Source organism: Balaenoptera musculus, chromosome 7 (assembly GCF_009873245.2).
Source record: "Balaenoptera musculus isolate JJ_BM4_2016_0621 chromosome 7, mBalMus1.pri.v3, whole genome shotgun sequence".
Lineage (NCBI taxonomy): Eukaryota > Metazoa > Chordata > Mammalia > Artiodactyla > Balaenopteridae > Balaenoptera > Balaenoptera musculus.
Window position 1 is genome coordinate 78,756,655 of NC_045791.1, and position 26,007 is coordinate 78,782,661.

General features: G+C 36.3%; 2 protein-coding genes across 9 annotated transcripts in view; one reads left to right on the top strand and one right to left on the bottom strand.

Annotated features, from left to right (window-relative positions):
* Window positions 1–15,085, bottom strand: part of FAM126B (family with sequence similarity 126 member B) — a 77,542-nt gene extending 62,457 nt beyond the window's left edge. For 2 of the 6 annotated variants that reach the window (XM_036857846.1, XM_036857842.1), the window contains exons 1-4: window positions 15,026–15,080; window positions 14,189–14,222; window positions 4,375–4,478; window positions 1,815–1,914 (exon numbers count right to left, since the gene is read on the bottom strand). The gene's annotated coding sequence lies outside the window, so the exon portion shown is untranslated. Of the gene's footprint in view, window positions 1–1,814; window positions 1,915–4,374; window positions 4,479–14,188; window positions 14,223–15,025 lie in introns of all 6 variants that reach the window. The other 4 variants (XM_036857845.1, XM_036857843.1, XM_036857847.1 and 1 more) reach the window with 4 other exon arrangements.
* A 127-nt stretch (window positions 15,086–15,212) lies between these two features.
* On the top strand, window positions 15,213–25,299 carry NDUFB3 (NADH:ubiquinone oxidoreductase subunit B3). Of its 3 annotated transcripts, none has more exons than XM_036858944.1 (4): window positions 15,221–15,481; window positions 20,562–20,645; window positions 21,261–21,402; window positions 25,006–25,297. In XM_036858944.1, exons 3-4 carry the CDS (start codon window positions 21,263–21,265, stop codon window positions 25,160–25,162), a joined length of 297 nt encoding a protein of 98 aa, XP_036714839.1. In that variant the 5' UTR covers window positions 15,221–15,481; window positions 20,562–20,645; window positions 21,261–21,262; the 3' UTR covers window positions 25,163–25,297. The 3 variants fall into 3 exon arrangements, with proteins under 3 accessions (XP_036714841.1, XP_036714839.1, XP_036714840.1); XM_036858945.1 differs by lacking the exon at window positions 15,221–15,481 and adding an exon at window positions 16,799–16,820; XM_036858946.1 differs by lacking the exon at window positions 20,562–20,645 and having other exon boundaries at window positions 15,213–15,481; window positions 25,006–25,299.
* Window positions 25,300–26,007: the final 708 nt, after the last annotated feature.

Here is a 26,007-nt window from a genome sequence, read left to right on the forward strand (position 1 = left end):
TTATAATTACATCAGTGCAATATGTGTATGACTTACCATTATAGACTCATTTGTAGTTATAACTTCTGTTTGTTTTTTTACTTTGAATTAAAAAAATTTTCTTTAAAAAAAAAAAAAAAAAAAAAAAGAGTCATGTACCAAAATGTTCATTGCAGCTCTATTTACAATAGCCAGGACATGGAAGCAACCTAAGTGTCCATCATCGGATGAATGGATAAAGAAGATGTGGCACATATATACAATGGAATATTACTCAGCCATAAAAAGAAACGAAATGGAGGTATTTGTAGTGAGGTGGATGGAGTTAGAGTCTGTCATACAGAGTGAAGTAAGTCAGAAAGAGAAAAACAAATACAGTATGCTAACACATATATATGGAATCTAAGGAAAAAAAAAAAAAAGGTCATGAAGAACCTAGTGGCAAGACGGGAATAAAGACACAGACCTACTAGAGAATGGACTTGAGGATATGGGGAGAGGGAGGGGTAAGATGTGACAGGGTGAGAGAGTGGCATGGACATATATACACTACCAAACGTAAAATAGATAGCTAGTGGGGAGCAACCACATAGCACAAGGAGATCAGCTCTGTGCTTTGTGACTGCCTGGGGGGGTGGGCTGGGGAGGGTGGGAGGGAGGGAGACGCAAGAGGGAAGAGACATGGGAACATACGTATATGTATAACTGATTCACTTTGTTATAAAACAGAAAGTAACACACCACTGTAAAGCAATTATACTCCAATAAAGATGTTAAAAAAAAAAAGAAAAAGAGTACAGGCTCTTGCTCTAGACTGCCTGAGTTCGAATTCCACCTCCATGACCTACAAGTTGTGTTTCCTTGGGAAAGTTACTTACCTAACCTGTGGCCTCAAATCCCTCATTTATAAAATGGGGATAATATAAGTACCTATGTCAAAGTTTTTTTTTTTAAAAGATTAAATAAATTAACACATCAGTGAGCAAAATTATGATAACTGCTCTCAAGGGTTTCTAATGGACCAAAATTATTGTATAAACAAACCTATACAATTATCAGGGCAACATATGACAGTAAAAAAATGGCTATGCTACTGCAAATTTTCAAACTAGGTCAACAACTATCTAGATATTTCAAGGTATCAGTCAGAAACAAAGCACTTAACATGTGCTATTACTGTATTGTAAATACCAAATTCCCTAAGGAAAAAACTAGAGCTGCACTGTCCAGTTAGTTTTAATTAATTAAAAAAAAATAAAATTTAAAAATCAATTCCTGGGAATTCCCTGGTGGGCCAGTGGTTAAGACTGCGTTTCCACTGCAGGGGGCCTGGGTTCAATCCCTGATTGGGGAACTAAGTTCCCATAAGCCACGTGGCACAGCCAAAAAATTGAAAAAAAAAAACCTAACATTGTATTAAAAAGAAAAAAAATCAATTCCTTAGTTTCACTAGCCACATTTCAAGCACTTAGTAGCTACATGTGGCTAGCGTCTCCCATATTGGACAGCACAGATGTAGAACACAGACATTATCAAAGAAATTCTATGATCAGCTCTAATCTAGATGTAGCTAGATAATACAATTATGCTGAGTAAACTCAGTAATTCAAGAGCTGTAAAATTTAGGTAACAAAAAAGTTAAAAGACACAACTATTAAAAAGGAAACACTTTCAAAAGTAAAATTCAAAGGCAATAATTAAGATGTGACTATTCTCCTAGGTAAAACTGCTTAATATATAGAAGCTACCCACCAAAAATTACCAAAAATTCTAACATGTCTAACTATGGGAACTTCATTCTTTATCCTTTAAAAAGTTAAATTATATAATTTTACCTCTGTTCTAAGATCAGTGTTCCAATGGAGGAGGTGGCACAGGAATGCGGCAGAGTTCAAGTGTGGGATTCATTTGTTGAGACTTAAATGTTTTCCAACTCTATAAAAAATGAAAACGAAAAACTGTGAAACAGTGAGAGAGAATATCCTCAAGAATGTAATATAAAGGAGAAAGAACAATTTTGAAAAGGCATTTATAATATAGTTTATCTAATTTTAAAAATAATTGGGATTATTTTTAAGTTTTCTATAATAACTAGGCTATACTTATGTACCATTATCAAACCTATTTTAGAAAACATTAGATTTGGAAAAAAGAAGTCTGAGTTTTAGTTTCAAATTTACCATTAAATATCTGTAAAGACTTCGAGTAAGTTAAATTTTCTGGAGCATCACCTGAAAAATCTACAAAAATAAGTACTTTCCAGCCAAAAATTCTATGAATCCAACTTTTGAAACATATTACAGTGATCTCACACACACATACACACACACACATGCAACGATCATTAAAATTTTAATATGCACTATAAAACCAAGCTTAAATAAGTATCAATGGCTACATTATAATTTCGGATGAGTTTCACAGACTGAAAATTTTATCATTTTGAGAAAGAACATAGAAAATGCTGTTACTTGAACTTTTGGCACAAAAATTATTAAAAATCATTTTCAAATTGATAAAAGTATACTTTTCTCATAAAGTAATAACTATTATTATGTAGTTGCTGACCACATTATACTCTACTTCTTTGATTCAAAACTTATCACAACTTTAAAAGCTAAAACACCAGAAGAAAATTAGCATTTTAAAATGTTCATTAACAAAACATTTTTTAATACAAAGAATACTGCAATAATGTTCTCTCGGAGTTAAACGACATTATCATTGTAAAGTCTCCAATGTTTTCCAAACTGAAGATGTGTCAGGACCTCCTACTCCAACCATCTCATATATACTGGGCTATCCCATGGGATTTTTATTTCATGAGAAGTTCTGCAGTGGGGAAAAAACTTGAAAAGGACTAGCAAGTTTTCTCTATTAGTCTCTAGAAAGATACACAAGAAATTGGTGACACTCTGGGAAGGGGCAGCTGGTGTCAAGGAGACTGTCTTTTTGTACCTTGGGAATTTGGAACCACCAAGACAATCACCAGATTTTGAAGCAGTGCAGGCAGGCAGACTTGAGAGCTATGCTGGGAAGACTGTCTCTGACAGTCTTTCAAGGCTAAGGATACAGATACTAGGCTCTCAATTAAGGAAGAAGCCAAAACAAAACAAGAAAACCCAACAGTGCAAATGACAGGAAAACCGAGCCATTCAGAGTATGTTCTTTAACCACAACCAAAGTAACCTAGAGATCATTAACAACAATTAATAAATAAAAACCTAAAAAAACCCCAACTACCTGGAAATTTTAAGTTATACTTCTAAATAATCTATGGGTCAAAGAAGATATTAAAACCAAAATTAGGGACTTCCCTGGCAGTCTAGTGGTTAAGACTCCACACTCCCAATGCAGGAGGCACAGATTTGATCCCTGGTCGGGAAACTAAGATCCCACATGCTGCACAGCGCAGCCAAAAAAACCCAAAAAACAACCAAAATTAGTAAAAATGCCTAACTCAATGCTAAGAAAGATATATTAAAGCTTGTGGGATGTAGCTGTAGCCTTATTTCATATGTAGAAAGTTCTTACTTTGCATGTATTAAGCAAAGACATAGTTCCTATATGCATTTAGGAGTTTCAGTTAACCTGGTACCTTGCAATGCTAAGATTGCCTATATTAGCAGAGAGGCTGAAAAAAAAAATCAGTGGTTTTATCTATTGACAGATATCTATCTCTAGAGGTCAGAGAAGATAGCAAATGAGTGAAACAGAAAACAAGCACACAATAGAGGGAAAAAATCAACAAAGTCAAAAGTTGGTTCTTTGGAACTTCCCTGGTGGTCCAATGGTTAAGAATCCGCCTTCCAATGCAGTGGATGTGGGTTCGATCCCTGGTCAAGGAACTAAGATCCCACAGGCCACGGGGCAACTAAGCCTGTGCGCTCTAGAGCCTGAGCGCCACAACCAGAGAGAAGCCCGCGCGCACCGCAACAGAAGATCCTGCATGCCGCAACAAAGACCCCGCGTGCCACAACTAAGACCTGACGCAGCCAAATAAATTATAAAATATTAAAAAAAAAAGTTGGTTCTTTGAAAAGATTAATAAAATTGACAAACCCCTAGTAATACTCATTAGAGAAAACACAAATTACTATGAAATTTTTAGACATCAAAAAGACAAGAAGTTATGATAAACTTTATGCCAATAAATGTGACACTTAGCATGAAATGAACACATTTCTTGAAAAATACAAATAACCAACACTGAAAGACACAGAATATCCATACAGCGTCATGGATATTAAAGAAATGTAATCTATTATTAAAAATCTTTCCATAAAGAAAATCTCAAGTGCAGATGGTTTCACCAGTGGATTTTTCCAAAAAGTTAAGGAGGAAACACCACCAAGGTTGTACAAGTGTCACAGTCAATGATAAAATATTGAAAACTTACTGAGGTTGAAAACAAGAAAGAGGGACTTCACTAGAGGTCCAGTGGTTAAGACTCCACGCTTCCACTGCAGGGGGCGCGGGTTTGATCCCTGGTCAGGGAACTAAGATCCCACATTTCACCGAGTGCCGCCAAAAAAAAAGAAGAAAGAGATAACCATTATCACCACTTCTATTCAACACTGTGCTGGAGGACCTAGCTACTATAGCAAGTCAAGAAAAAGATATAAGAATAATAACCAGAAAAGAAAAAAGGTCATTATTTAGAGATGACATTATTATTAATAGACAATATGAATATGTACCAAGAAAATTCAGAAGATTCTGCAGACTAATTATTAGAATTAATAAGTGAATTTATCTAGGTTTCTGGATAAAAGGCTAATATATAAAAATCAATTATATTTCTGTAAACTAGTGTTTTTTAAAAACACAACTTCAGGCTTCCCTGGTGGCACAGTGGTTAACAATTCGCCTGCCAATGCAGGGGACACAGGTTCAAGCCCTGGTCTGGGAAGATCCCATATGCTGTGGAGCAACTGAGCCCATGCACCACAACTACTGAGTCTGTGCTCTACAGCCCACGAGCCACAACTACTGAGCCCATGTGCCACAACTACTGGAGCCCACGCGCCTAGAGCCTGTGCTCTGCAACAAGAGAAGCCACCACAATGAGAAGCCCACGCACCACAACGAAGAGTGGCCGCCGCTCACCGCAACCAGAGAAAAGACCGTGCACAGCAGCGAAGACCCAACACAGCCAAAAACAATAAGTAAATAAAATAAAATAATCAAATAAATAAATTAAAGAAAATAAAAACACAACTTCCAACAGCATTTTTTTAAAAAAGAAAGAAATCTAACAAAAGATGTGCAAGACCACTACACTGAAAACAAGAAAACATTTTTGAGAGAATTTAAGGGTCTAAATAAATTGAAGGACATACCATGTTTACAGGTTGGAGACTCATAGTAAAAATGTCAATTCTCCCCCAATTGATTTCTAGTTTCAAAGCTATCATAATCAAAATCCCCCTCTTCTCTTTTTAAAGAGAAATTGACAAGCTGATTCTGAAATCTCTAGGGAACTACAAGGAGCCAAGAATAGTCAAAGCAACCTTGAAAAACAACAAAAATTGGAGGACTATACTGTAAAATATTAAGACCTGTTATAAAGCCATAGTAATTAACTGTACAAGTATAGTAACTAAAACTTACCAATGAAAAAATAGAGCCTAGAAAGTCACACACAAATAAGACTATTTATGACAAAGGCAAATTGCAGTGCAGTTGGGAAAAGACATTCTTTTAAATAAAAGACGCTGGGTCAACTGGATATCCCTATAGAAAATAATGAGTGTATCATGATCTCTAACTTTACACAACTCAACAAAAGTAAATTCCAAATAGAATGCAGGTCTAAATGTGAAAGTAAACAAACAAAAAACCATAGCAAAACATCTTTGTGTCCTTGAAGCAGGCAAATATTTTTTAAGCAAACACAAAAAGCACTAACCTTAACCATAACAACAACAACGATAAATTGGACTGTAGCAAACCTGTCATCAAAAGAAACTGAGAGAGTAAAAAGGCAAGCCAAAGACCAGAAGAAATCAACAATACCTACCACCGATACCTAGAGAGAGATGTGACTGCCTGGTGGGGGGGGGGGGGTTGGGCAGGAAAACTGTAAGATCCATAACTTCTCCAGGACTGGGAGGATGTCTCAGATGTATCTGTATTCCCAGTTCCTGGGACAGGGCTTAGCACAGTTAGCACTTAGTTCATGACTCTTGAGTGAAGGGCCTAACAGCAACAAGCAGTCAGTCAGCGGCAGACTCAGCAGAGGAGACAGGCAGCAAGTATGGCAAAGACTACTAGTTCCCATCCGATAGAGATCCACACCTCCACCCCCAATGATCTAGTCTATACAATCAGCTAAAGCCATTTCTGACCCTGACTTATAGCTAAGTATGGCCAAATGACTAAGTTCTGGTCAATGAGATCAGACGAAATACTGTGTAGTGAATTCTAGAAAGGCTTCTTTCCTTCTTTTTTTTTGTCATCTACATGTGGCTTGCAGATCTTAATTCCCCAACCAGGGATTGAACTTGGGCCCACGGCAGTGAAAGCATGGAGTCCTAACCACTGGACTTCCAGGGAAGTCCCTAGAAAGTTTTCTTAAAAGATGGAAGGTATGCCCCTTTTGTCCTCTGCCTTTCTTCCTCCTTCCTTCTGCCTAGATCATGGATGTGATAGTTGGATATCCAGCAACCATTCTGTGATCTTCAGAATAGAAACCACATGCTAAGGTTGGCAAAGGCAAGACAGAAGGAGGCTGGGTCCTTGACAAGTCTATGGGGTTGCCATACCAGTCTTAAGACTATTTCTGAATTTGTTTTTACAAGACAAAGAAATGAACTACTATCTTATTTAAGCAACGGTTATTTCTTATCTCTGTTTCTAGCAGCCAAACACAATTCCTACCTGATAAGGTAAGAAAGAGACTGCAGGAACAAATTTATGGTCTAAGATGCCAACAAGCCATCTCAGTTATGCTTCAATTTAATGCTAATAATAAAGTGTTCAGGATATTCCACTGAAATTGGGGTGGTGGGGATGTAGGAAGCAAGACTGACCAAAGAATCTACTCTGTGAAGGTGCACCACCATTACAGTTCAGACAGAGGGGTGTTTATAATAGTTCAGTACACTGACAAGATTTCATAATGCAGTACTATAATTTCTTGCCAACACTTGGGAGTTATGTTCTAGAAAAGTAATGTGGCTTACTGTGACTGGCCAAAACCAAATTATATGAAAATGAGAGGTTAGGAAAAATAAACAGTTTAATGGAAGATGTTAAATCAGCTGTTTAAAACCTGCTCAAATAAAAACCCAGTGAACTTTCTACAGATTAACCTCCTTCAAGTTTTCAGGAAACACTACTGTAGCACAACAGTTAGATAAGGTTGATTCTCCCACATATTATGCACATTATTCTACTTCATGAAGATTTTGAACCTGTCCGTCTTGGCTTGCTATTTAATGTCTTTGGTACTTGTGTTTTTACTTTTATTTGTTAGATCTCAGCAAAAATTTTCAAATTCTTATAGTGACTGTGTCATTTTTTGGACTGTTGTTCATCCTTACATTAAGAAAATAGAAAATAATCTGATCTCTCTGTGGACTATTGTTATAGACTGAATTTTTGTGTCTCCCCAAAATTCATATACTGAAATGCTAACCCCCAGTGTGATGGTATTAGGAGGTGGGAGCTTTGGGAGGTGATTAGGTCATGAGGGTAGTGCTCTCATGAATGGGATTAGTGACCTTATAAAAGAGATCCCCAGAGAGCTCTCTCACATGTTATAACACAATGAGAATGTAGCCATCTCGGAAATAGGAAGTGGGTCCCTAGTTGACACAAAATTTTCTGGCACCTTGATCTTGGACTTCCCAAGTTCAAGAACTGTGAGAAATAGAAGTTTGTTGTTTAAACCACCCAGTCTATGGTACTTTATTATAGCAGCCTGAATTGTCTGCGACAAAGGTCCTTTTCCATTTCTCCACTCCCTTGAATTTGGGCTAGCTTGGTGAGTTGCTTTGATCATCAGAATATGGTGGAAGGGCTGTTATATAGTTTCAAAGCCTAATCCTTAAAGAGGCCTTGCAGCCTTACAGCTTCCACCTTCACCTTTTTAGAATGCTACCCTGAGAACGCCATGTAAGTAAGGATGCCAGACTAGCCTACCAGAGGATGAGAAGCCACACTGAGAAGAACTGAAGCACCTTAATGGACAGCCAGCACCATGTGCAAACATGTGAGTGCAGGTATCTTGGACCTTCTAACTCAGTCAACCCTCCAGGTGGATTCAGCTACATGAGACAGCCAAGTGAAACCAATAAAGGAACAATTTAGCCAACCTACAGAATCATGAAAAATAACAATAAATCTTTTTGTCCTGAGTCATTTAATTTTGCGGTAGTGTTTCAGGCAGCACTATCAAATAAACTTTGAGATAACACTTAAAATAACAGCTTCTTGAAGGTGAGAACAATCGCTTGAGATTTTTCTGTTTTTAACTTTAATTCATATGTTATAGCACCCTGGAAGCCATGTCGACTCCAATGCTTCTTTCCACTACGATTGAAAAAAAAGAAATTAATGTATGAAAATACAATGGGGAGCCATTAAAAAATTTTGTATGAAGTGAATAATATGTAATAGGCACTTTAGAAAGAGAACTCTGGTTACACTGTAGAGTGGACCACAGGGAGGAAAGACCTATGAGGGCAGAGTGACCAATATGAATACTGCTGGAATGGTCCTAGTGAGAGGCCTAGTAAGAGGTTAGAAGGCCAGACTATCATTACTACTGCTGCTGCTGCTACTATTATTTGCATTATATATTTATTTTATTTGTTTTAATAGAATGTCACCTTGGTGACTTTTTTTTAAATTTTTATTTTTATTGAAGTATAGTTGATTTACAAAGTTGTGTTAGTTTCAGGTATACAGCAAAGTTATTCAGTTTATATATGTGTGTGTATATATACATATATATTCTTTTTCAGATATTTTTGCATTATATGTTATTACGATATTGAGTATAGTTCCCTATGCTATACAGTAGGTCCTTGTTGGTTATCTATTTTATATATAGTAGAGGTATTATGTATTTATGATGAACAAAGCAAGTACTATAACTAGAAACTCATATGTATTTGCTCATTTAATCCTTAATACAACCCTTTTAAAAAACTTTTTATTTTGAAATAATTACAGACTCATAAGAAGTTCCCAAACTACATGCCAGGAGGTCCCATGTATCCTTTGCCCAGTTTCCCCCAATCGTAACATCTTGCATAACTATAGTAAAATATCAAGATCAGGAAACTGACATTGGTATAGTCCACAGAGGGTTACTCAGATATCACCAGTTTTACAAGCACTCATTTGTCTGTGCATGTGTGTGTAGTTCTATACAATTTTATAACAGATGTAGATATGTGTAACTACCATCACAATCAAGATACAGAACTATTCTATCACCGAGAGGCTCCCTTGTAACCACCCACTCCCTTCTCCCTGATCCTTAACTCCTGGCCAAACATTACTCTGCTCTTCATCTCTATAATTTTGATATTTCAAGAGCGCTATATAAAGGAAATCATACAGTATGTAACCTTTTGAGTGTGGCTTTTTTCACTTCAGACCCATCCTAGTTGCTGCATGTATCAATAGCTCATTCTTTTTATTGCTGCATAGTATAAACCTGCCAGTTTGTTTAACCATTCACCTGTTGAAGAACATTTGGGTTGATTCCAGTTTTTGACTAATAGGAATAAAACTGCTATGAATAATCAGGTATAGGTTTTTGTGTGAATGTAAATTTCAATTTCTCTGGAATAAATGCTCAACAGTGCAACTGCTGGACTGTACACTCTGTTTATAAAGAAACTGAAGCTATAAATGGTGGAGCTGGGATTCTAATCTAGATAATCTGCCTCTAGGTCCTAACTCTTCACACTATTTCCAGTGGTAGTAGAAATTGAGAGAAGTAAATGGAATTAAAGAAAGAGTAAAAAGGTAGAGTCAACAGAATACAGCATCGCTCAGATGAGGGGTATATGAATAAAGTGTCAAAGGTAACACCAGGTTCCAGCTTCAGCACATTAGATAGATGACAAAATACTAATTCACTTTCATATATACTGTATTTGAGGTATCTGCAGGTCATCCTCAACTAGCAGGCAATTAGATTTATAGACTAGGAACCAGAGATTAAGAAAAAGCTCTGGATTAGAGATAGATTTGAGTAAATAACATCAGAGGGACAGGGTACAGAATGACAAAGAGATTTGACAACAGAACCCTGAAGAACAGAAACATTCATTTCCTCTAGTTTTTTCCCACAAACGATAAAACAGTAGGTACTGTGACAGACTGCAAATTCATATTAACTTTAGATATTACAGCATATCATGTCTTCCATATGAGTTTTACAATCATATTATAAAGTATAAAGTATAAAGGGAGTAATATATGCTCCCCTCCCCACTCCCTTTTTCATTTAAAAAGAAAGAACTACAAAAGGAATACCTGCTGATTAAAAAGCCTTAATACTACTCCGTATGATACTATAATGATTATACGTCATTATACATTTGTCCAAACCCATACAATGTACAACACCAAAACTGAACCCTAATGTAGACTATGAACTTCGGGTGATAATGTGTCAACATAGGCTCATCAATTGTGACAAATGTACTACTCTGTGGGAGATACTGATAATGGGGGGGGGTGGTCTATGCATATGTGAGAGGGTTTATGGGAAATCTCTGTCCTTTCTACTCAATTTTGCTGTGAACCTAAAACCGCTCTAAAATGTCCAGTAAACAAACAAACAAAAATAATTAAGCCTCAGTACAAAAGAATATGTAAAAAGCATAAGTTTCACTCCTCGCTCAGCATCCAACTCCCTCCACCCATTTTTCAAAAAAATATATGGGGAAAGGAATTTAAGGAGGTAAACTGACAAACCTTAGTAGCTAAATAAGAAGCAAGCAATATCAAGAGTCAAGGAATAGGGACATCCCTGGTGGCACAGTGGTTAAGAATCTGCCTGCCAATTCAGGGGACACGGGTTCAAGCCCTGGTCTGGGAAGATCCCACATGCCACAGAGCAACTAAGTTCGTGCACCACAACTACTGAGCCTGCGCTCTAGAGCCTGCAAGCCACAAGTACTGAGCCCACGAGCCACAACTACTGAGCCGGTGTGCCACAACTACTGAAGCCGGTACGCCTAGAGCCCGTGCTCCATAACAAGAGAAGCCACTGCAATGAGAAGCCCGCACACCGCAACGAAGAGTAACCCCCACTCACCACAACTAGAGAAAACCCATGCAAATAAAGAAATAAAATTGAAGAAAAAAAAAGAGTCAACGGATAATGTCAATTATACCTCAATGAAAAAAAGCCAAGGATTCATAATGACAAAAGTGATATATAAGTTTGATTCTAACCTTTTTTGAAGTTCAGTTTTTGGAATAGAACAAAATAACTATTATGTAATCCATGCTTTGCCATTTAACAATTTAAGTGCCACTTACCATATTTTATGACCACATTTTTGGCAGTTGTATTTCAAACTTAGAAAGAACTATAATCCCATAAGTAATCAAAGTCACACCCTTAATATATTACATAATTGAGTTTTTTACTCCTTTCTCCAAAATTAAAGTCTACTCATTTACTTTTTCTCGTAATTGTCTCCATGGCAGACAAATACCCAAACAGAAAGTCTAGGATTCATAAGAATGAACCATGAATTTCTAAACAGGACCTGTATCAAAGTCAACACATTCACAATTTCAAGCTTTAATATATATTATTTGTTTACAAAAAGATAAATGTATACCTTCATCATATCATAGCAATATTGCAAAAAAAAACCTTTTATCAAGAAAACTTCCAATTCTTATTTTCCAATTCTAGTTTAATTTAGTACTAGATAGCTTTCAGAGACATTGAGAGAACAGGTACAAGTAAATATCTGTGCAAAGCACAGGTCTGAATTATAAAAGAGATTAGCTTGGTTTATGTAAAGCAGCTAAGTGCCAAGTAAAAAGTAATCCCAACCAAAACATTCAGCACAATTTTTATTTCTGGCAACTTTAGCTCCTGGTTAGACAATCCATCATCTCAGCTATGACATTAAATGGTGAAAATTTATTGAGCTATAATATATTGATAGATTTAAGAGCCCTTTTTCTCAAGCTAAAACTACTGTTCTGGTTCACACCACAGTGTGAGAGCCTTGAATTAGATCAATGATTCTCAAGTAGAAGCCCGTCATAAACCATATCATCCAGGGGATTTTTTTTTCCTTCAAAATATATCTGCCTCCCTTCATATTCCCCCTACCACTAAGATTCTGCAGGGAAGTGGAGATGATATAACGGATATGCATGTGTGCTTTTTGTTTTTTAACTCCTAGATTATTCTGATATACATGTAACTCTCTTGGAGTTACTCACTTTTATGGAGAATGCCTGAATTAGGTCCAACTCTATTTTTTAACATTGTGTCAACAGCAGGCAAAAGGAGCAGAGCTACAAAGTGATAAGAGCACAGCAGAAAGCTCTGCAGGTAAGGGGCTGTACTAATGGCAGCAGTAATCTTTCTGTGCCAGCTCCCTCCAGAATCCATTATATATTTTAGACAATGACAAATGTTCAGTTCATCATTCTGAGAAAAGCACACTGTCTACCAGTCAGATAAAAATGTAAAAAGAAGCTATTTGGGACATCAAAAAAACTAAGCCACAGAAAAAGAAAAGACAAAAATTCCTCTATTCTTTAAAAGAACATAACAAAGCATTAAAAGAACAATAACAAAGTATTATTTTGTGCAGTTGTTAATTTGTTTGGAGACTTTCTGCCCATGTTTTATCATTTTAGTTTTTCGTTATGTAGTATTGATTTTTCTATGACAAAATTCAGTCAAGCTGAAAATCTTAACCATTCTAGAACCTAATAAACTACAATAAGATGACAAAACTGTATTAAAAAACAATCAAACAATCCTAAATCCATATCGCATGTCAAGATAGCTTAAGAGTTGGATTAAAAAACAAGTTTTCAAGGTCCATTTTAGGGCAAACGATCATACTTCTTTACAGCCATTGTTTCAAATTCCTTATAAACAGTACTGAAATGTACCAGAAAACAGAATTTCTAATGATGTATAAATAATCAGCCAATTGTTATTATATTCTAATTTGGACTAGCATTCCTTAAATCACTTGGTAATTTCCTACTGAATGTTCAACTTTATTGCATTCTACAAGGACACCTACTGGCCATTCAAAATCAGCCATTAGTTCTCTAAGACAACTCTAGTAGGCTGGTTACATAATAAGAAGAAACACATACATACACACACAGAGACACATATACCCTGCATGAAAACACGAGGTTTGTTCACAGGTACTCACACTACAGAACTGCACCTAAAACAGAAGCAGAACTGTTCTTTGGACTGAGAGTACTATTCTTGCCCAAAGATAAAACGACCAAGAATGAAACACCAAGTATCAAAATTTTTATCTGAAACACTGATAAATATCTCAGTATGCTAAACATTTCAGAACAAACTCTAATGATCCAGCTCTCTTTACCAAATGACATGTGGGAAAAAAACTTTTTTCAATTTAGTTTCTGGGATACACTAATATAAATGATCAATAATAGAAAAAAAATCACATTTTAGAAAGTTTTTTTGACATGCAGTATTAAAATAAGCTCAGGAAAATGATACACTTGCTAATAAATACTACATGAGTCTTTATCTTCTAAGCTAAAGGCAACATTTCAATCAGCTCACATTTTAGAAGTTTATAACACTTCCTTTAAAACTGCTTTCCAGTGAGTTATAAAATCAAGTTTTTAATGTAGTCTGTCATTCCATAATACACACTGAATGGAATTCCTATTTTAATTCTGTATTTCACTGTACAAATAATGAATTATAAAAACTTAGAAAAAACATGATAATCTACAATTAATTATGTCTTTAAATACATTTTACCTCTACCGGAGAGGTTCAGAGAACATACTTTTTAAACCTAAGAAATAAATAATTCAAACTGGTTTCTCAGACTCATAGAGCAAATTACCTAAAAAGACGACTCTCCCCCCACCAAAATCAGACCACCACCTAATTTTCACAGTCTCTAACATCCACAATATTTAGGGAGTAAAATCTACCAACTAATTTTCTAGTCATTTTCCAACTTGCACTTACCTCCTACTATAGATTTTTGAGGGTCTCCACTTTCCTGAAGATTAAAAGAAAAAAAAAAAAGATTTGTAGTCAGCCTTGACCCTCAAAACAAATAAATTCACGAACTACAAAACGTGAACCTGGCCACGCTCATCTCAGACTAACACATCTCTCAACCCAAGTCCATATTTGGGATAAGCTCTTCGTGACTACTCTATCCTTCATGCTTCTTCGCCCACAGAGCCTGCCGGGGTACAAAACAGTCAAACCAACGAAAAAACTATCCTCACACATCAAGGGGTTGCAAGACCTCCTCTTCCAGGAGGGGCAACCTGGTTGTTTCGGTAAATAACGGCCAAGGATTACATAATATACAGCTACGAAGAGTGTCAAGGATCTGGCCGCCAATAAATATCTTTCTTCTCCGCTTCCTCCGTTCCCACCCTGAGAAACGGCCCTAAGAAGAAGCAAGCCCTAGGATTTCTCTCAGGTGCCTGCAATGCCGCGCGTCCTCTTCTCTCTCGGAGCTCCGTACAAGGAATTCTTCCAGCCCTCACGACGCCGTCTTGCTCCGGCCTCTCTCCCGTCTCCGCCGGCGCCACCGCAGCCCCCCACGCCTGAGGCCCCTACGTCGCCCCGCAGGGCTCAGCCTCCACCCGCCTCGGCTGCCTTCTCACGACCCTCCCAAGCTGCTAGCTAGTCTCCTAGAGGTTCCGAAACCACCAACACCCAACACTCCGGCTACCGCCTTCCCAGACCACCCTCGGCAGATCCCCTCTATAGTTCTTGTAGCCGGAGAAGAAGAATATCCCTCCTATCTGGCACTCCGCGTCCCCCAGAGACAGCGCCGCCGCCTACCTGTCACCCCTCTGCCTCCGGCTTCTTACCGCCACCGCCTCCCGCAGCAGCCTGCCAACTGCAGCGAAACAACCGGCCCTCCCATTGGGTGATTCCACGCTCCAACAACAGCACCGCTGATTGGCAGCAGTATGCCCGCGGCCCTCCCCCTGTGCAGAGTCTAAAGATTCCGGTCTCCGAGCAAGGACCACGTCGCCTCTACCCCGCCGTCTGTCTTCCACAGTTTCTCTTACCTCGGTCAGACTCCGGATGCACAGATGTGCGGGGAAAATGTCCACTTCCAGCCTCCTTCATGTCACCTCCACCTGGTCCAGGAATCTGTGACCCAGGACCAGAATGTTAAATTTCTCCTCTGCTTTCCTGCCGTAAGGTACTCGACGTGACAACTTCCGTTTCCGGTTGCCTCCGGCTGGCGGGTTGAATCTTGAGTGTCCTGAGAGGTCAGATTGTTGTCAGGTAAATAGGGGAGCTGGTGGTAGATCTCTTGATCGGGAATGAGAATGAGACTCTACTCCGGGGATTGTCGAAAAGGAGAGACTAAATAGAGAAGGATGATGAGAATGAGTAGCTCAAGAGGGAAGGAGATCGAAGAACTAGCAGGAGAGAACTATGAAGTCCTGGGGTAGTGAGGGGTGGTTGTAGAAGGATGCTGTGAGGATCACTGTGGTTGTTAACTCCAGATGCTTTTTTTCCTTCTGTGTCACCCGCAGCACCCCCCGCCCCGTGTTTTTTGGTTTACCTTTGAGTCGAATGAAGGCACAACCACACTCAAATCGAAAATTTGTAAAATAGGAATACTTGTAATGCCTGCCTCACGAGCACGTATAGTACAGTTTTAAATAAGATTTTTCTGGTATTAAAGTTTATGACACAATGTTAAAAGGGTACAAAATCACATCAATTTTTAGTGTGATTACTATTAAATTGCATATACGCGGATACAGGGACTGGAAGGGACACTAAAGGGGAAAGCAGTTAATTTGTCTTTTATTTTGTAATGTTCTTATGGTACAATTTTTTAAATGAGGAGAAATTGGAATATATACTTCAAAGTCTTCGGTAAACTGTGAAATTACATATAGTGTAAGCGGCATGACCCTTTTATTTCCTTCTCAGGGAAAGTACGCCAACACTGTTCCTGTACTAGAGCCAGCTCTCGTTTGTGGAGGTTAATATCCACCAAACTTGAACTTGTAGGTTCACTCCAAACATAGGTAGATAGAAGGAGGTGAAAAAAAATTCATGATTACATGCTCTTTCCTTGTTGAACTTATTTCCTTGCTGTTCTTGTTTGAAAAGCTCTGAAAGGGAAATAGTCACCTCTTGTTGAGTCCTTGGCACGATTTAAGTCACTTTATCTAATTTTAGTTTTTATTGTGAAGTATACGTAACAGAAGGCGGTATAAAACGTAAGTACATTTTTAAGAATTATAATTAAGCAAACACTTGATCACCACTCCTCAGGTTAGGAAATAAAGCATTGCCAAAAACTTAAATATGCATTCTCAACAGAGGTGATTGCCTTTTAAGGAGGTAAAAACTGGTTCTTGTTGGGTGGGGGTGAGAGGGCAAAAAAACCCTTAGATAATACAATAATTTGTGGCCCTCCAAAGAGCCATAGTACATAAACTGTGGTATTAAATTTGCATGTGGAGGGGTAGGGTGAGAACATGATTAGGGGGAAAAAAAGATCTTAAGAAGAGCTTTTGGGGTACAGTAATTACAATACGTTGAAAAACACTGCCTTAGAAGCTCCCTGAATGAGTTTGTGTGATTCCATCTCCTCCAGCAAGAGGTAACCAGCATCCTAACTTGTAATAATCATTTACTTGTTTCACTTAAATTTTTTTCCTAGAAAATGAATTGTTAGGTTTTTCCATTTATATAAATGGGATTCAAAGTGTGTATTTTTTTCTGACTCACCCCTTGCTCATTCTTATGTTTGTGAAATTCATTCATACTTTTGCATGTTGTTTTTATCGTGTAATATTCCATAATTAATCCATTCCATAGTTGGACATTTGAGTTGTTTACAGTTTGGGGCTAGCATAAATAATATGGCTACAGAGATTCTTTTTTTTTTCATCGTGTGTTTGGCATTTTTGTTGAATTTTTATTTTAACAGTTTTTCCACCTGATTCTCTTGCATTCTTTTTTTTTTTTTTTTTGGCTGCGTTGTGTCCTCGTTGCTGCACGCGGGCTTTCTCCAGTTGTGGCGAGCCGGGGCTACTCTTTGTTGCGGTGTGTGGGCTTCTCATCATGGTGGCTTCCCTTATTGTGGAGCGTGGGCTCTAGGTGCGTGGGCTTCAGTAGTTGCAGCACGCAGGCTCCAGTAGTTGTGGCTTGCGGACTCTAAAGCGCAGGCTCATTAGTTGTGGTGCACGGGCGTGGTTGCGTGGCATGTGGGATCTTCCTGGACCAGGGCTCGAACCCGTGTCCCCTGCACTGGCAGGCAGATTCTTAACCACTGCGCCACCAGGGAAGTCCTTATCCATTTGCCTGTTGATTATAAAATATATCTGTTATACAGATGCAAGAGTTTCTCTAGAGCAGTGCTGTCTAGTGCAAATGTAATACAAACCGCATATGTTATTTAAAATTTTCTAGTAGCCATATTAAAAAGGTAAAAAGAAACATAAAATTAATTTTAATAATGTATTTTATCTAACCGAGTTTATATATTCAAAATATTATCATTTTAAGGTGTCATCAGTATTAAAAGTTAGTAATGAAATATTTTACATTTTCTTCATGCTGTCTTCAAAAGTGATGTGTTTTACAGAATACGCTGTTTTCATAAATGCAAACACTTGATCTGCATTTATATTTCATAAAATTTACAGTTGATAAAGCAGCTTTGCATGCCCAGTTTGTACCAAACACACTTAAAAATTTTCCAATAACTGGTTTGAAAATCCGTTTTGAAATTTAAATTAATTAAAATTAAATAAAAATTTTTAGTTCCCCAGTTGCATAGGCCACATTTAGGGAGCTAGTGGCTACTGTATTGGACAGTGCAGATCTAGAGTATATATACAGTACCTATGACTAGAATTGCTAGGCCGTAAGATATTCAAACGTTTAACTTTTCTAGGTCATACCAAGCAGTTTTTTGCAGTGGTTTTGTTAAATCACATTCTTACCACCTGGGTGTGACAGTGGAAGGCACATCATCACGATGTGTTTTCCCCAATTTTCACAGTCTTGCAAGGTAGGTTTTAACCTCATGTTATATGAAGAAACTGAAGTTGAGCAAGATTTAAATGATTTGCACAGGATTTTATAGCTATTAATGGTGCATTCAGGGTTTGATGCCAGATCTGTACAGAACCAAAGTGCACTTCAGTAGGATTCCAAACTCTTCCTTCAAGTGATCAGGATATCATTGTTTGATTTATGGCTATTCTGAAGTAGAAATAATTTTTAAGAGAAAATGAAGCTTCCCTAAAAATAGTGTTGTTCAACTTTTTGTTCTTCTTGAAAAGTCATTAAAATATTTAGTAAATGCCTATGAAGGGACTCTTACTGAAATATTTTAATTAGATAGAAGAGAAAATACATTGAATTTATTAACGGAAATTTGTTTAGGAGAAATGAGTATAGGTATACTTTCATGGTTTTTTTTTTTTTCAAAGATATATCTTCCAAATTACTTAATATTTTGAGCATAGTAGTATTGTAACTTTGAGATAGCCTTCATAACATGGTAATATTTCAATTTTCATTTTCAAAATCAAGCTATTTAGTCAAAAATTTTTGACCTTTGTTTTGTATTCTCTTCCAAGTACATTGATACTCAAGTATGTTTAATGTTCTAGAATTGACATTTGCCAAAATAAGGGTTTTCTTGTAATCTAAAGATTTTTGGAATGAAACATTATTTAAAAAATATTTTTTGGAAAACATAGTTAGAAGAAGCCAACACTTTATCATTATAATTAAATGCTTCTAGAAGTCTTTCTTTTGTGATAAGGTATTGAATCTCAAAAGTCAGACTGAAATCTGAAACCATAATTTGTTTCCTTTATATTATTGAATCCACCAAATAATAATGAAATAATGGATTAAATGTTTCATTCAAAGTTGTGAATGTTGTAGTTTTAACTTGTGTTTGGTAGGTATTCATTTTTATTCTCTTCTAAATGTGAAAATCATCAACATAATGTTTTTTGATATCTTAACATGTCTATAAATAAAAATATTAAGTGTTGGCTAATTTGTCAAAATTACTATGTACAGTTTTGTCCCCCATATTCTGGGAACTATTGTTTAATGAAATGAGCACTTCACATAATGTGTCTTTAGTATACACTATCTAATAATTACCTCTGTCTTCTAAAATTCAGTGTAAGAATCCTGCCTTATTATTGGACTTGTTTATAGTTATAAATGCAGACAAAATGGTAATAATCATTTGGTTTGGTTTTATTTCTGGAAAGCAGTGATTATAGAATTGCTACTGCTAACCTTATACAAATTACAGTATAGCATTGTTAATTCATACCCTGTTAATTCGAAATTCATAGCAATATAACTGGGGACTGAGCTCAAGTTTATTTTTGTATTATCTATAAAAGTAACACTAGAAAACTGAAATATTTATATACCCATTGGGGACATACTTTATTAAAGCAAATTTATCGATTAAAAAGGGGTCCTAAGGACTCTGTTAACGGAAGAGAATGTTAGAAAAAAAAGAATACTTATACTTAATATATGTATTATCTGAATCAGTTTGCTGTACACATGAAACTAACACAACATTGTAGCTCAACTATATTTCAATAAAAATTAAAAAAAAAAAGTCTCTGTTGATCTACATCAAGAGTTAGCAAACTAGGGACTTCCCTGGTGACGCAGTGGTTAAGAATCCGCCCGCTAATGCAGGGAACGTGGGTTCGAGCCCTGGTCCAGGAAGATCCCACATGCTGCGGAGCAGTTAAGCCTGTGAGCCACAACTACTGAGCCTGCGCTCTAGAGCCCGCGAGCCACAGCTACTGAAGCCCATGCACCTAGAGCCTGTGCTCTGCAAAAAGAGAAGCCACTGCAGTGAGAAGCCCACGCACTGCGACGAAGAGTAGCCCTCGCTCCCCACAACTAGAGAAAGCCCGTGCACAACAATGAAGACCCAATGCAGCCAAAAATAAATAAATAAATACATTTATTTATTAAAAAAAAAAAAGAGTTAGCAAACTACAGCCTGCTGGCCAAATTCAACCCATTGCCTGTTTTTATGTGGCCAATGAGTTAAGAAGGGTTTTTACAGATGAACATTTGCAATCAATTTGATACTAAGGAACACTAAACTTTGAGACCCAGTTAAGCAAAATGTTATCCCCCCAAAAAGGAATTGCATTTTTTCATCAGAAGACTTGTATTATAAAAAATTATACTCAGTTGTTATATTTTGAATTTTATCAATAAATATTTATGGAAATTTGTTTTCTCTCCTGTTATATAAAGTACCTACATAATAACCTTGATTTTACCTCTTGGCCAACAAAGCCTAAAATATTTACTATGTGGCTTTTTACAGAAAAAGTTCATGTGATCCATATGTATTAACCACAGTAATACTGCATTTTTAAAGAATCATCTGAAGAAAGCACGTAACAAAACAGTATGTACAACATTTTTGTTATAGATATTCATGCATTACGAAAGACTGAAAAGAAGGAAACAGTATTGCTTAAAAGTTAGGAGCAAGGGCTCTGAAATGAAACTGCAATGTTCAAAACCCAATTGTACCATTAACTATTTTTGTTACCTTCAGAAAGTTGCTTACTTTCTTGTAGCCTCATTGTCTTCATCTATAAAATGGGGATAATAATAGTAATTTAAGTTCAAAGAGTTGTTTTAAGAATAATGTGGAGTCAAGACAGTTAAAGCACTTTATCATAGTGCACCTGGCACATAGGGCATGATAAATATTTGCTATTATTATAATGAAGAAAGAAACCAAACAGCAAATGGTTATCTCTTAGTGATGGGATTACCGATTATTTTTCTTTTTTATATTTTGCATATGTATATTTCCAAACTGTGAACATGTACTAGTTATGTAAAGAGACACTGTTTTATAAAATTTCTTGGCTTAGAATTTTCAAGTATTTATATTGCCTTTCTTTTTAAAACATTAGCTTTAAATGTTTTACCTTAAAACATAAATAGTAAACTTGGGTATTTGATATCTACAATATATGTATTTCTCCCTTAAATTAATCTTTTCCTGTAGACATGGCCCATGGACATGGACATGAACATGGTCATAGTAAAATGGAACTTCCAGATTATAAACAATGGACTATAGAAGGGACACCATTAGAAACTGTCCAGGAGAAGCTGGCTGCACGAGGGCTAAGGGATCCATGGGGCCGGTAAGAATAATTAAATAATTTAAATAGAACTTATCCTAGAGAAGCAGTATCTATGTTCCTTTTCAATGTATTCTCTTTTTTAAAAAATCATTGAAAGTGGCCTTTTACATTTAAGTTTTAAAATCAGCTTTATTAAAATACCACTTATATACAGTAAAATTCATCCCACTTTAAGTGTATCATTCCATGAATTTTGACAGATATGTGCAGTTACGTGTGCAGTTACGTGACTACCACCACAATCATGGTGCAGAATATTCCTAGAATACCAAAAAGTTCCCTGATGATCCTTTGCACTCAGTGCTATCCTACGCCTGGTTCCTGGCAACCCTTGATCTGCTTTTTCAATTAGAATCATACAGTCTGTAGTCTTTTGTTCTGGCCACTTTCACTTATCATAGTGCTTTTGAGACTTATGTTCATTGTTAACTTATATCCATAGTTCCTTCCTTTTTTATTGCTGAGTACTACTCCATTGTATGCATATACCTCATTTTGTTTACTGTTCACCAGTTGATGGCCATCTGGCTTGTTTCCAGTTTTTGGCTATTATGAGCAAAGTTGCTTTAAACATTCAAGTACAAGTCTGTGTGAACATATGCTTGCATTTCTCTTGGGTAAATATCTAACAGTGGGATTTCTGAATCATTTGAAAAGTGTATTTTTTTAAATAAAAAACTGCCAAACTGTTATACAAAGTGGCTGTACCATTTTGCATTCCCACCAACAATGCATGTTGGTACTTGGTATTATCAGCCTTTTAATTTTAGCCATTCTAGTGAATGTAATAGTAATATCTCTTTGGGTTTTAATTTGCATTTCCATGAAGAATGAAGATCACGAGAATCTTTTCATATGCTTATTTGTCATTTGTATATTTTCTTTGGTGCAATGTTTATTCAGATCTTTTGCCCATTCTATTTATCAGAGTGTTTGTCTTTTATTGAATTATAAGAGTTGTCTATATATTTTTAATATAAGTCCTTTATCAGATAAAAGTTTTGCAGATGTTTTTCATTTTCTTTTTTTAAATAAATTTATTTATTTGTTTGTTTGTTTGTTTATTTTTGGCTGCGTTGGGTCTTTGTTGCTGCGCGCAGTCTTTCTCTAATTGCGGCGAGCAGGGGCTACTCTTCATTGCGGTGCACAGGCTTCTCATTTCGGTGGCTTCTCTTGTTGCACAGCACAGGCTCTAGGCGCGCAGGCTTCAGTAGTTGTGGCACACAGGCTCAACAGTTGTGGCTTGCAGGCTCTAGAGCACAGGCTCAGTAGTTGTGGTGCACAGGCTTACTTGCTCTGCGGCATGTGGGATCTTCCTGGACCAGGGATTGAACCCATGTCCCCTGCATTGGCAGGCAGATTCTTAACCGCTGTGTCACCACGGAAGTCCCTCTTTTCATTTTCTTAATGATGTCTTTCAAAGAGTTTTAAATTTTGCTGAAGTCCCAATTTAGCATTTTTTTCTTTTATGGTTTGTGCTTTTTGCATCCTAAGATTTTCTCCTAATCTTCTTCTGGAAGCTTTTATAGTGTTCTTTCTTACATTGAGGTATATGATCCATTTGAGTTAATTTTTATGTCATATGAGGTAAGGATGAAGGTTAATGTTTTTGCATATGGACCTCCAGTTGTTCTAGCACCATATATTAAAAGACTGTCTTTCCCCATTAATTGACTTTGACACCATTGTCAAAAGTCAGTTGACAATATCTGTACAGTCTATTTCTGGATTCTTTTCTGTTACCCTGATCAATATATCTATTTTATGTCAATACCACACTGTCTTCAAATCAGGTAGTATAAAATAAGATGTCCAACTTTTAAAAAAAATTGTTTTAGCTAGTCCAAGTTCTTGTATTTATATTTAAATTTTAGAATGAGCTTTTCAGTTTCTATAAAAAGCCTGCTTGGAATTTAATTGGGATCACCTTGAATCTTTAGCTCAATTGAGGATAACTGCTGTCTTAACAATATTGTCTTCCAGTCCATGGACAGTTTAGATCCTCTTTAATTTTCTCAGCAGTGTTCATACAGTCTTGTACATATTTTGTTCAATTTATCCTGACTTATTCCATATTTTTTATGCTATTGTAAACAGTATTTTTAAACTTCAATTTCCAATTGTTCATTGCTAATATATAAAAATATAATTGCTTTTTATATATTGAATTTGTATCTTGTTACCTTGTTAAATTCACTTTTTAGTTCTAGCAGATGTTTCTTACAGATTCCTTAGAATTTACTTCATAGAAGATCATTTCGTCTACAAAGACGTTATTTTTTTTTGATCTATAACCTTTTAATTTCTTTTTCTTGCATTATTGCATGGGCTAACACTACTAGTATAATGTTGAATAAAAGTGGTGTATTTGAACATCCTAGCTTTATTACTAATGGGGAAAGCATTCAGTCTTTCATCATTAAGTGTAATGTTAGTTGTGGGATGTTCAGAGATACCTTTCATCAAGTTGAGGAATTTCTCTTCTATTCCTGGGTTACTATGAGTTACTATTATTATTGTTATTGTTACTAATAGGTGTTGAATTTTGTTAAATGCTTTCTCTACATCTATTAAGATGCTCACCTCTTTTTTTATTCTGTTAATATGGTGAGTTAATTTTATTGATTTTCAGATGTTATACCAATCTTGCATTCTTTTGAGGTAAACTCTACTTCATCGTGATATGTTATCCTTTTAAATATTGCTGGATTCAATTTTCTAAAATTTTGTTAAGAATATTTACATCTATGTTCATGAGGAATATTAATCTGTAGTTTTCTTCTAATGTCTTTGTCTGGTTTTGGTGTCTTAAATTAGATTTGATTAGCTTTCATAAGTCAGATTTTTAGAGTTAAGTGGGTTTTGTTCTTTAAAACATGATTTTTTCCACTCATTTATCCTTACCTGCTAGAGAAGACTTTTTTTCACTAGAGCGCTCTGATTTGTTTCCTTCTCTGTTCAGGATACTCAAAAGAATGATTGCCAGAGCACGAAATTAGTCTACTAAAGTTCCGGCTTCTATGACAGGGAAAATCAATGATCCTCTTGAATAGTAATAGTATTATCGAGTGTTACATACTCTTTGTGCCAAAATACATCATACATTACTCTGTTTAATCTTTATAATAATGCTATAAGGTAAATAGTAATCATTATTGAGTAGAAGAAACAGACCCCAACAGGTTAAGTAACTTGCCGAGCCCAAGTTGTGTATCTAGTATGGCAGAGCAAAGATTAATACCCTGGTCTCTTAACTTCCTCTTTCTATGAAGCTGTAATGACTAGTATGAGCAAAGCTACACAACTGACCTGTGATGGATAGGCCAAGGTGAGCCTTGCATTTGAGAATTCTGTAAAATCCTGAGTACTATGACTGTGAAATATGAAATCATCAAGTATTTTTTTCTTGTATTTCATGTACGAAATGTGGGCATATAGATCTAATTATCTTATGCCAAAGAAAGATTCCTATTGTGATCCACTTAGATTATCTTATATAAGGTTGCATTTAAGTCTGTTAGAAAGATGAAATCAAATATATTTTACTCAATGAATGTATGTAAGTCATATGTGAATATAATTTTCCCCTTTTTTTTCCTCTAGCAATGAAGCTTGGAGATACATGGGTGGCTTTGCAAATAATGTTTCCTTTGTTGGTGCATTATTAAAAGGATTCAGATGGGGATTTGCTGCATTTGTGGTAGCTGTAGGGGCTGAATATTACCTGGAGTCCCAGAAAAAAGATAAGAAGCACCACTGAAGATAATACCTGGAATTATCTTTTAATGTCTTCTTAACTCTCTTACAAAAAGAAGATTTCTTCACTGTAGCCTACTCATCTGTGTGTTTGTTCCTTAAAGAATACTAGTAAGATTTAATAAAGTAAGAGAACATGTACCAGTCTGCTTTGTCATTCTTTAAAAAAAAAAAGTGTCTCCAGCCATATCAGATTTGGTTTGGAATACTTGGGGAGTTGAGGACTGGAAGCAATACATTCTGCAAATAGCAGGCAGCCAGCATATATTTGAACAAATGGATATGTTCTAATAGTTTTGTTTTTGTTTCAATTTTTAAAATTGTGATAAAATTTGCCATCTTGTTTTTAAGTGAACAGTCAGTGACATTAAATATATTAATAATGTTGTGCTACCATCACCACCATCCGTCTCCATAACTCTTTTCATCTTTTAAAACTGAAAGTCTATGCCCATTAATTAATAACCCCTCATTCTGCCTTCCCCTTAGCCTCTGGCAACCATCATTCTACTTTCTGTCTCTGTGATTTTTGACTACTCTAAGTACCTCAAATAAGTAGAATCATTCAGAATCTGTCTTTTCGTGACTGGCTTATTTCATTTCGCATAATGTCCTCAAGGTTCATCTGTGTTGCATGGGTCAGAATTTCCTTTTTAAGGCTGAATAATATTCCATTTTATGTACATACCACATTTTGCTTATCCATTCATTCATTGATGGACACTTGGGTTGCTTCCACATTTTAGCTGTTGTGAATAATACTGCTATGAACATAGGTGTACTGTAACAGATTTTTTTTTTTTTTTGGCTGCACCTTGTGGCATGTGGGATCTTAGTTTCCTGATCAGG

Coding starts and splice junctions, on each gene's coding strand:
- NDUFB3 (XM_036858946.1), top strand. CDS start 21,263: ATGGCCCATGGACATGGACATGAACATGGTCATAGTAAAATGGAACTT. Junction 21,403..25,005: donor CTAAGGGATCCATGGGGCCG/GTAAGAATAATT, acceptor TTTTTCCTCTAG/CAATGAAGCTTGGAGATACA.